The sequence below is a fragment of the Choloepus didactylus genome, chromosome 9 (genome assembly GCF_015220235.1).
Source record: "Choloepus didactylus isolate mChoDid1 chromosome 9, mChoDid1.pri, whole genome shotgun sequence".
Lineage (NCBI taxonomy): Eukaryota > Metazoa > Chordata > Mammalia > Pilosa > Megalonychidae > Choloepus > Choloepus didactylus.
In genome coordinates this window covers 5,794,466-5,806,016 of record NC_051315.1, presented here as the reverse complement: position 1 = coordinate 5,806,016, position 11,551 = coordinate 5,794,466, and the positions used below count along the sequence as shown (strand labels likewise).

Below are 11,551 nucleotides of genomic sequence, written 5' to 3'. Positions count from 1 at the left end.
GGAACGAAGCGTTCAGTCGACCCTAAGTTATTCTGAAACATGTCAAAAATGTTGGGTCTGTGTGTGTAGGAGACAGAGAAAGCAAGTGTGAGCACAAGTAAGGGGTGAAATGTTGCCACCAGTGGGCCAGGGGCTATGGGCTCCTGTGAGCTATTCTTTCATGTTCTCTGGGCATTTCGAATCTTCATAACTCAGAGTCATCAAAAAAGCGGCCAAGTGTCTGCCTTTCTTTCAACCTTCCTCTCTGCTGCCCATCATCTTCCCAAATGCCGTACTTAATGGCTGCCAGCTGCCGTTCTTTGTGGCGATGGCAAGGAGCGACACTTTACTTTTACAAAGCACCCCCTACCCTGCATCGACTGCCACAGCTGCACTCATTCAGAAACTCAACCCGGAAGATCCCACCAGGCCGCGGCTGGAATGGCAGCAGGATGGCACGGCACATCAGTGGCAACATTTCAGCGTTTATTCCACCTGCTAACATTCATTCTCGATCTAGGCGAAACAATTAGGATGACTATGACTTGCTTTTCCATCATCAAATCATTTTTTTTTTTTTTTTGGTATGAATAACCCAAAGATTTGTTCTCAACTTTTTTTTTTTTTTAAAGAAGAAGCTATAAATAAATAAAGCTTTAAATGCTCCTGGGGTTCAAGTTAAAGTTTCAGTTCCCCAAAAAGTTCACAGACGCATTGCTGGCCCCTGGCCCTCCTCCAGGGGTCTCACGTCTGCAGGGTCTGTGCTGAGAAGGCCCTCTGGCCCCGGGCAGGTTCCCCACGGCTGGGCCACCTGTTCTGAGATGTCCTGGGTGACGCTGCAGGCCCAGGGCAGCCTCTGCCCCTAAGCCAGGGGTCAGTGAGGGGAGGGTTGGTGGAGACCGGGGGTGCGGGCAGGAGACAGGCCGTGCTTCCAACGTGACAGGAACTGAGGAGACACCCAAGCTTGCGAGAGAACTGGGCAGCGGGCCAAAGCAGGCACAGAACGGGTCGTAGGCTCCAGGTCTGCTGGCGGTGGGAACCCAGGGGTGCTCTCACCCTGGACCCGGCCACCTCCTGATGGGGGGCCTGGACCAGCTCTCAGCACCCCCCATGGCGCGGGAGCCTCTTCTTCCCCCGGGAGCCTCCCTGCATGCCCGCCAGCACTGCATCACCAGGAGCGCCCCGACCAGGCCGGGGTGGCCCTGAGCTGGCTGGGACCCCACCCTGACCCAGACTCCGGGGTGAGAGGCCCAGTGGAGGAAGCCCTCTTTAGGCCAGATCAGAAACCATTAAAACTGCTTTCTCCCTGGCTGCAGCTTCATTCAGCAATACCTGAGCTCTTCCTGTGTTCCAGAAGGTTCCTTGCTCCTGCTCCTGTGGCTACTCAGCCCCTCACTCCATGGTGGCAAGTGCTGGGGTGGCTGGAGGGAAAGTGGGGCAGGGAGGAGGGGGCCCCTGGTCGGATGTGCCTCCATTCAACACTGCCCCTGGGCCCCCGGACCCCTGCCCTGCCCACCTGCTTCAGGGACTGGATGATCTGGTCTACCCTCGTGCTCTCCTGAGTTTCTCTGTGGAGTCCCTGGGGTGCCCACCCAGGGGCTGGTCTCTCCTCTGTACCCTACCCTGGGTGAGGGGCTCACACTCAGCTCCCAGAGCCAGGCCTTGGGGCCCTGGGGGAGGACAGGCCTGGAGGAGCTGGAGCCCTGGCCTCCTGAGGGGTGAGAGTGGGGGGTGCAGGAAGTGGGCAGGGTCCTGGGGGGCATCTGGACACCAGGGAGGCCCAGGCTGGAAGTCTGTCAGCACGAGGGAAGCCCCTTCCCCTCCTACTTTGGGAGATGCCAAGTCCCTCTCGGATCACGGTGGCCTGGTGTGGCCGGGGTGAGTAGTGAGGGCTACTGGGTTCCAGCCAGGCCAGCTGATCATTTGCATTCAGGATCAGCAGACTGAGACCCACAAGCCCTTGAGTGTCTGAAAAATGGGAGCTTGGGGCTGGGAACAACATGCTAACCAATGCTGGAGGATCAGGGAGAACTGGGGCATGTGTATATTTTCCCAGCCCTTCCTGTCTGAGCCTAGTCTGGCCTGGCTGGCTGGGTGTCACCCCACAGGCCAGCAGGGACCCCTCTCTACCCAGGGAAAGGGGTACAGTGTAGTGTGGGAGCCACCTCCCCACAGCCCCCTCAGCCTGAGGCCTGTGGACATTGGACAGGGTCACCAAAGAGCGCTGCTTTGACCTTCTGACCTGAGGTTTAAAGCTGGCTTGTGGGTTTTAACCTCGGGCCAGGGAGGGGAGTGAGCTTCCTGGAGCCTGAGGGTCCTGCACTTTAAGTAGCTGCAGCCGGGTGCGGTGCCTGGGCCAGCCGCGGCCAGAAAAGGTACCCGTGAGCCGGCTGACAGCCCCGACTGGCCTCGAGGGAGGGGTGGAGAGGGGGCGTGCACAGGTGGGTGGGGGTCTTGGGGAGGTGGCCTGACTCTGCTTTTCTCTGCTGCCCACTACTGGGCTTGTTTGGATGGCACCCCTGTGGCCGGAGAGGCCCACTCCTGACTGGCTAAGGTCTCCTTCCCTGTTTCAAGCCTTCAGGCTGCAGTGACCTACCTACTTCGAGAAGGGAGAGGCCCCACCATGCCCTGCCCGGCTTTGAGTAGGACATGACCGAGCCCCCTGCAAGCACGCTCCTGGAACTGCACTGCCCCCGCCCCAGCTTGGTTTTGTGGAGGATGCGACGACCTCCCATCAGGCGGGCACGCGGGTGCTCTTTAGGTCTAACTCGGGGGCGGGCCGGCCACACGGGGGGCCCCGCGCCCCTACCACTTCTCCACGATGTGGCTCATGTAGTCCTCGGTGGGCACGCGGCCCGGCTCCTCCGCCTCGTCCCCCCGCTGCGGCGCCTCCTGGGCGCGGCCCCGCAGGCGCTGCTCGCGCCGCTCCAGCTGCCGCCTGTACTGGTAGCGCTGCTGGAAGAGGTCCCGCGCGTAGTCGTAGAGCTGCATGTCCAGGTCGTTGAGCTCCTCGATGCGCCGGATGGTGGCCCCGGGCACCTCCACGCCGCCGGCCCGCGTGCTGTTGTACTGCAGGAAGGGCCGGATGAACTTGAGGTGGAACGTCCGCTCGAACAGGTACTGCGTCTTGCGCTGGAACTCCGTCAGGCCGAAGAAGGCCATGTCCCGCAGGTTCTTCTTGGCGCTGTCGAGCAGCAGCTGGGCCCGCCGGGCCTCGGGGATGAAAGACAGGTTGTAGCAGCCCACCAGGCTGAGGTCGGCGAGCATGCGCACCTGCCGGTTGCTGGCCAGGTTGTAGGGGCAGTCCATGAACTCCTGCAGCGTGCAGCCCGACCAGTCCGTGCCCTCGTAGCAGGGCGGCAGCTCCTCGGGCGTGGGCGTGCGCCCGTCGCACATGTGCAGGGACGTCTTCCACGTGGCGCCCCGCTGCACGTGCCGCCACTCGCTCAGGTAGCGGGACACGGGGTCGCGCAGCAGCGTGATGTAGTAGAACTTCCTGCGGGGAGAAGGGACAGGAGGTGAGCTGGGGTGCAGGGGGACGGGGGTCCCGGGGACGAGTGCCTCCAGCTCTGACCCAACCCTGTGTTTAGTTGTCTGCACGACCCTTTCCAACCCAGGGTGGGATGTGAAGGGAGCTGCCAAGGACACGTGGCTACTGGGGAATACAGGAGGCCCCTCAGTGTTTCTTCCGCCAAGCCCCCCTCTCCTGGCCCTGGCTCCAGCGGCCTTCTGACAACCCGTCAGGGGGGTGCGAGCTGCCTGGGACTACAGGCTAATGAGCTGTTGGCAGTGGTGGCTGTGCTGCCACCGAGGGTGCTGAGCAGAAGGCCCAGGGGGTGGGTGGGGAAGGCAGGACCCCCTCTTGGTTCTCATAGGCTCCTCTCACACACAGAACAGGGAGGCTCTGCCACAGGCCTCCAGGGTGCCAGGAGGGCAAAGGCCTCCTCTGTCCTCTGGCTCAGCGCTGGTCTCGGGGCACACTCGGGGATGTGACTTTCAGCAGAAATAACCCCCTGGCCTTACTTTTCGCTTCCAGAAAATGGGGCTGGCTGGGAGAGGGGTCGGGAGTGGAGAGCAGGACTGGAAACCTGACTCTTGGTCCTTCCCCGAAGCCTGGGTTCTGTATGTGCTCTGTGCCTCAGGTCGTGGAACCTCCCAGCAGGCTGCCCAGGCCAGGTGGGGGTGAGCCTACCATGCCCCCAACTCCTCTGGAATCACCTCCTCCCTGCAGCCCCTGAATCTCACCACCCTGCTCCTATAGAACAGCTCTCGGTGGCTCTCACCCTTCCCTCTGGGGGAACAAAGTCCTCACAAAGCCCGGCAGGGGCCCTGTGCCTTGTCCTGTGCCTGACCCAGCCCTGGACCTCCTCTTGGCCCCATCCCAGAACCTGTTCACAGGCCATGCCTCTGCTGGGACCTCTTCCCTCCCGACTTCATCGGCCACCCAGGCTCGTTGGCCAGTCCTGGCTGGTGTCCCCTCCCCAGGGAAGCCCCCTGCCCTCCCCCCTCCACATGATCTCCAGTGTCAGTTTGGATGTATTATGTCCCCCAGAAAAAGGCATGTTCTTTGCTGCAATTTTGTGGGGGTAGATGTATTAGTGCTGATTAGGTTGGAACCTTTGAATTAGGTTGTTTCCATGGCGATGTGACCCACACAACTGTAGGTGAGAAATCTGATTAATTTCCATAGAGGTGCAGCCCTGCTTATTCAGCATGGGTCTCGATTAGTTTACTAGAGCCCTATATAAGAGCTCAGACAGAAAAAGCTGTAGCTTACAGAAACATTTTGAAGACAGCTGTTGAAAGCAGTTTTGCTGATGCATTGGAGGTACTAGCCCAGAGTTTGGCCGGAGAAGCTGACACTGGTATTTTGGAGAACGCCATTTTGAAACGCAACCTGGGAGCAAGCAGATGCCACCCATGTGCCTTCCCAGCTAACAGAGGTTTTCCGGATGCCAGAAGCATCCTATCACTAATGCCTTACCTTGTTCACTTTATGAACTTAAGACTGTAACTTTGTAACCAAATAAACCCCCTTTATAAAGCCAATCCATTTCTGGTGTTTTGCAAAATGGCAGCATTAGGTTATCTGACAAATGCTCCCAGGGAGGGAAGTGGGTGAGGAGGGAGCTGGCTCCAAGGTGCTCACTAGGCAGGGGTCAGGATGCCCCCTGGGGATAGGAGAGATGGGTCAGAGGGCCGCAGGGAGTCATCTCCTGAGCGCTGAGCCACCGGAAGGCCCCCGGAGCTCTGCACCTGGGTTGCCAGGATGAGGGAAGACAGCTCCCCCAAGCATGAGACACTGTTTTAGTTTGCTAATGCTGCAGAATGCAAAACACCAGAGATGGACTGGCTTTTATAAAAAGGGGGTTTATTTGGCTATACAGTTACAGTCTTAAGGCCATAAAGTGTCCAAGGTAACACATCAGTAATCAAGTATCTTCACTGGAGGATGACAAATGGTGTCTGGAAAACCTCTGTTAGCTGGGAAGGCACGTTGTTGGTGTCTGCTCCAAAGTTCTGGTTTCAAAATGGCTTTCTCCCAGGACATTCCTCTCTAGCAAGCTTGCTCTTCTTCAAAACATCACTCACAGCTGCACTCCGTTCAGTCTCTCTGAGTCAGCACGTTTATATGGCTCCCCTGATCAAGGCCCACCCTGAATGGGCAGGGCCGCGCCTCCATGGGACTATCCCACCAGAGTCACCACCCACAGCTGGGTGGGGCAAATTCCAAGCAAATCTAATCAGCACCAAAAGTCTGTCCCACAAGACTACATCAAAGATAATGGCATTTGGGGGACACAATACATTCAAACCGGCACAGACACTATAAGCCCTGCCCCAACAACGGCTTCAGGGGAGGCCAGGACAGGTGGACAGGAGGGCAGCCAAAGCCATGCTCGGGCAAAGGCAGGTGCAGCCGTGGACACCCAGCAGTCAGGACACACGGCCTCCACTGCCTTTCATGGATCCTGGCCCTGCCCTCAGGTCCCCGCTCTCCCCTGGGGCTGTCACCTGCACAGAGACACATCAGCTCTGTGGCATGGGGCAACTGGCCAGCATGGCCAGTTCCTCCTGGACGGGGACCCTCGCAGAGCAGAGCCAACACAGAGGCCCACCCACCCTCAGACTCAGCGTCTCTGGAGCCAGGACCCCTGGGTGCCCACGTGGAGACGCCTCCTCCAGCCCCTCCCAGGGCCACAGTGTCCAGTGGCAGGATGCTGCCCCTTCAAACTGCCACCTGCACCAAGGGAGGAACAGGACGGGCCACACACAAACCGCAGGCTTCCTCCTCGTGCACCCGAGGCTCTCTGGGCCCTGGGGCTCCTGCCTTCTGAACATGGGGGGACCACAGCCCCTGACTCCTCTCCCCTGGGCCCCCTGCAGCCTCCTGGACTTGGAGCACTGTCCATCTGTTGCCTCCTTTTTTCCTGACTCGGGCCTGCAGGCAGGAAGAGGTGGATGCCTGTCCCCACCACCCAGGGCTTGGCATGGGTGAACCACCGACTCTCCCCTACCGCCACTCCCCACCTTAAAAACTCAGCTCAAAGGATCAAACGGGTTTGCCAACAGGTGGTGACAGCAGGAGCCTGCCCCCGATAGCCCTCTGGGGGGCAGCTGAAAGAAGGCACCTCCCAGTTAGCAGGTGAGGGTCCCAGGTGGGGGTGGGTGGGGAGTTATCCCACCTGGCGGCCCGCACCTCCTCCAAGACACAGGGAGAGCGGAGGGCAACGAGGCACCTCTGCCCACAGCTACAGGAGCGGGTTCTGGAGGGCAGGCCCAGGGACCCTGGCAGGTACCGAGTCCCCTTGCCTCCAGGACCATGGCTGGTGGCTCACTGGGCATCCCCGGGAACTCAGCGGGTCCTGTGGCAGGAGCATTGGTGGGGGATGGGCTGGGGAGGGGGGCATAACGTGAAAGGGATTGGGTCCTTGGGGAGGCCCTTGGTTGCTGCACTAACGTTCAAACGACGTGAACTGCCCACACCCCAGACCCTTCAAGGACAGGGCAACAGTGATGGTTTTGGCGAAGGTCACTGAACCCTCCCAGCGTGGGTCCAGCTCTAGGAGGCTAGGAAGGAGTCGGAGGCTCAGAGGTGAAGGCAGGCTCTCGTGTCCCAGTCTCCAAATGGGGGGGGGGGAACCAAACAAGGGCAGTGGTAGGTGAGTACTGGGAAGGGGTGACCCCAGGGGCCAGGAGCACTGCCCCCCAAAAAGGTGGGGGTCAGGGAGACTTCCTGGAGGCGGTGACCTGCCAGTCAGGTTACAATAGAGGAGGACTCAGCCAGAGGGTGGGTAGGGGGAGTGCTGGGGGCTGAGAGGCGTGGCTGTAGGTGAGTGGAGAACAGGGTGGGGGTGCTCCACCAAGTCTGAGGCGCAGGCATGGGGCAGAACATGAAAGGTCCCGTTCAGTTTACAGCAAAACTGACTTGGCTGGGTAATGAGTGGAGCAGAATACAAAATCCACATGGATTTCAAAGTCCAGACACAAACCTGCAAAGCATCTCATGCCCGTGGGAGAATAATCACTCTGCATGGGCTGCAACATGCTTCACAGCCCACAAGCGGTACTGCTTGCACCAGTCACCTGCCACTTAATCACCCAATACCACCCTGAGGATTTGTGGGCCCTGGTTAGTGAGTCCCACAATGACGTAAGAACTCAGTGTGGTGGGTTGAATTACATAACCCGGAAAAACACGCTCTTAACTGTAATCCATTCCTGTGGGTGTGAACCCACTGTAAACAGGGACTTGTGGAGGGTGGGCCTTAATCTGTCGTACTTGAGGCCTTATAAAGAGACAGCCAAGGGAAGAAGCTTGGAGTCAGCGGAAACTAGAAGAGCAGAGAAAGGACGGGACACTGTTGCGGGACACTGATTACGTGCTTCGACTTGGCGGGCCTGGGCTGGGGGACCTGATCAGCCCCTGGGGAGGGTGGTGGGCACGGGCGACAGCGCCCTCCACAGCCCCCCAGGCCTGAGAAAGTGAGGCCGGAGGCAGGCCCCATTTCCTCACCCAAAATACCACCGTTAGGGGAGGCTTGCTGGAGGGAACCGCCTTTTCCCCACCCCCTTATCTTGCCCGCACACCCCCCGTTGCCAGAGCAACTCCCGCCACCACCAGTGCGCATACACTGTTGCCAGACACCGTTGCCAGAGCAACTCCCGCCCCTTTTCAAACAACTTCCGCGCCCTCTTAGAACCAATCCTAACCTCCGCACCCTCTCAGAACCAATCCTAGCCTTTATTCCCCTCAGCATTGGCTTGTAACAACCCCCGCCCTCTATGCCAGCCTATATAACCTGTGCTCACCCCTAATAAACGCTCTTGGCTTTACCCTCCTGAAAAAAGCGTCCCGCCTGTTCCTTTCTCGCCGCCCTCCATACCTTGCACACCACCGCCGGGGACCTGGCCAAGTCCCCCGCCTCGCCCTCGCCTCCGGGAAAGAGCCCCCGCCGCCGGTACCCTCCGAGCAACGCCGAGAGCCGAGGGTTCAGCAACCGGCCGCCATCCCCCCAGACGATTTAACTGCGACCGCACACTGTCATGTGATTGGAGGCAGAGACACAAGCCAAGGAGCCCCAGGTGGCCGGCAGCCAGTACCAGAAGGCCACCAAGTTTTGGGAGAGAGCAAGTCTTGCCAATTTCTTGATCTTGGATTTCTCCTAGCCTCGGAACTGTGAGCCAATACATTCCCGTTGTTGAAGCTGGCCCGTGCCTGTTGTGCGATGTCTGTCACAGCAGCCTTGGCAGACTAAGCCAGCCAAAAACTGCCGCTGGGCAGTGGCTGGCTCTCAGGTCTTCACAGTCTGGATTCTGGATTCTGAGGAGACAATTCTGCGCTGGCCTGTGAACCCAACTCCACTGCAAACACACATATGGAGCCTCTGGGAAAATCCAGTGAGGTGGAGTGGGTTGGCTTGGCGCTCCTTCCTGGGGGTGGTTGTGGGGGCACTGAGAGACAGCCGACAGGTTGGAAGACCAGTGGCCCTGATCAGGAGGGACGCTGCAGGGGGTTTTGGTTGTACCAGGGCTGGGGTCTGGAGACACTGCCCATCTTGCTCTATCCTGGGGATCTAGAACCTTCCTTCTTTCTGCCTCCTCCTGTGGGCCTCAGGCCAGTAGTGACTGCTAGGTCACTCTCTTGGCTCTCAGACAGACTCTGCCAAGGCTCACACGTTATGAATGTGGGGCCCAGAGAGGCGAGGTAACTAATACCTGGGAGTGGGAAGGAGCCAGCACCCCACCCTCACCCCTTCTCCCACCACTCACTCCCCAAGCATGCATGTGACCCAAACCCTGCACCTGAGTCTACCCACTCCAAACCCTTCCTTCTGGGGGCTCAAGATCCTGACCAGAAACAAGATTTTAAGCCTGGCTCAGGACGGGAAGGAGATCCAGGGTGGGGATGGGGGTGGGGGTATGAGGGGACAGCCTTCTGCAGCCTGGTGAGGAGCTCACGCGTGTTCACGCAATTCCACTTACAGGAAGGGGCTTCCTTAAAGAAAAAGGCTGAGACCCGCAACGCCCACTGCAGGAGGGGATTCAGCGCAGCCTTCTACATCTCGGCCCCGCGGGGAGGCAGAGAGAAGTGCAGACACGCAGCAGCTGGTTAAGACCTCAAGACACGCAGAAATGCTCGTGCCGACCTGCGAGGTGAAAATGGCAGGGCACGAACGGATTGCTCGGTGGTCGCCAACTTGTGAAGAACACATATCCGCAGTTACAGGGTTCTCTCAGCACGGCGAGGTTATGGATGGATTTTTAACATTTGTAAAAATTCTCAAACTCACAAAAAAAGTTGAAAGAAGTTCAAGGAACACTCAAACGGGTTTCCTTAAAAAGACATTTTCTTCCTATCTCTATTTCCTAACTGTCTGCAGCAGCCCACACTATATAGTAACGGAAATGATACAGTAGACGTGAGGGAGACCCCCGTCGCCGGGGAGCCAAGCGGCCGTCCGAAGCGCCGGCTGCCCCCGACCCAGACTCCGGGGAACCGGGGACTCTGCAGCAGCCCCGACGCCTTAGGGGAAGGAGGCGCTGCCTCTGGTCGGATGGCCGGGGTTCGGTGCCAGGGCTCCGGCCCGGAAACCGCTCACCTTCGGCCGCCACCTCCCGGGAAGCGCCCCCGGAGGCAGCCGCTGCGCGCACGGCACCGGCTCCCAGAGCATCCGGGTCCGGGAAACCGCGCGCGACGTTAGCGCGCAAGGGCGTGGCCTGCGCAGGCGCGTGGCCCCGCCCCCCGGGGCCCTGCCCATCTCCTGCCCGGAGCCCCCGCCCCCGCCCCCGCCCCCGCCCCGCCCCGCCCCGCCCCGCCCCGCCCCGGGGCCGCCCAGGGCACGGAGGAGCTGCAGTCCGCAGCGTCCTGGCGCGGCACACCTCCTCCCGCCCTCAGGACCAAAATGCACCACGGAGCCGGCGCCTGCAGGACCCCCTCCGAGGGCCGAGGGGCCGTCGCAGCGGGCGGTGGGCTGTTCCAGTCTCAGGGGAGCACATGGCCCGGTCAGCGGCACTGACAGGTGGGCTGGGAGGCAGGTCAGCTCGAGGGGCCTCGCCAAGCCCCATGCCCACCCCTCGAGGACCCCCTCCAGCAGGAGGGCTGGGCTCCCCGGAGCTCTGTAGGTCAGCCCACCTTCAGCAAAGTGGAGGCGCTTCCACTGCCCGCCCAGGGTGGGGGTCCACTGGGTTGCGAGGGGAAGCCCTGTGTCTCCCTTCCACAACCCTGTGGGAAGAAGTGAACCGCCAAGGGGGCATTTTTGGGGTCAGCTGAGCATTTGTCGCCCGGACATCAACCACGAATCCAGTCCTGGGATCGTGGGTGACAGACCCACAACAAGTCCCAGCAAGTGCAAGGTGGCAAAAGGCCAGGCAGGCACCCCACAGTGAAGGGCTGGGGTCCTTGAGGCCATGCTGCAGTGGGCAGGCCTCCTGCTCCCCTCACTAGGCCAGTGAGGCCTGTTGGGGGCAGGCACCCTCCACTGGCTGTGTCCACTGCGTCCACCCAGGGCCTGGCCCCAGGAGGTGCTCTGCGAGTGACCAACGACAACGAGCAGCTAATGCTGGTTCCATGCTCAGGCTGTGCTGTCACTTTCCTGGGTGCTCACAACCACCCCCTTTACAGATGAGGAGACTGAGGGTCAGAGGGGTGATGTGGGCCGCCCAGGGCAGGGGTTCACATCCATGCGACAGCCCCACAGCCCGAGTTCCTCTGTGGAGCGGAGATATCACCTGCTACACAGATGGGGAAAGGGAGGCCTGCGAAGGTGCGTGGGAGTCGGAGAGGAAGGTTCTGACCTGAGCCCTGGGGGAGGAGGGGCAGGGGTGTGGCCTCCCTCAGAGCAGGAGGGGTCTGCCGGGCGGGTGTGGGGAGAAAACAGGTCTGAAGACCCCCCTCCCCTCCTCCTAGTCAAAGGGAAATGGATCTCACCATGCAATCCTTCTAGTTCCAAAAATGCTCCCTGGAGGAGGGGAGGCCTGACAAGGGCTGAGCAGGTAGTGTGGACAACAGCCGCCCCCTGTGGACTGGGGTGCAGGTGTCCCATGGGGGGTCCAGGTGAGCTGAACTCCT

At 60.1% G+C, this 11,551-nt stretch overlaps 1 protein-coding gene across 1 annotated transcript in view; it reads right to left on the bottom strand.

Moving 5' to 3' along the window:
• Positions 1-524: 524 nt before the first annotated feature.
• HS6ST1 (heparan sulfate 6-O-sulfotransferase 1) overlaps positions 525-11,551 on the bottom strand; it is a 34,020-nt gene continuing 22,993 nt past the window's right edge. Inside the window, exon 2 of the mRNA XM_037849671.1 lies at positions 525-3,475. Within this exon, the coding sequence (XP_037705599.1) occupies positions 2,785-3,475 (691 nt within the window). The 3' untranslated portion in view covers positions 525-2,784. The remainder of the gene's footprint in view (positions 3,476-11,551) is intronic.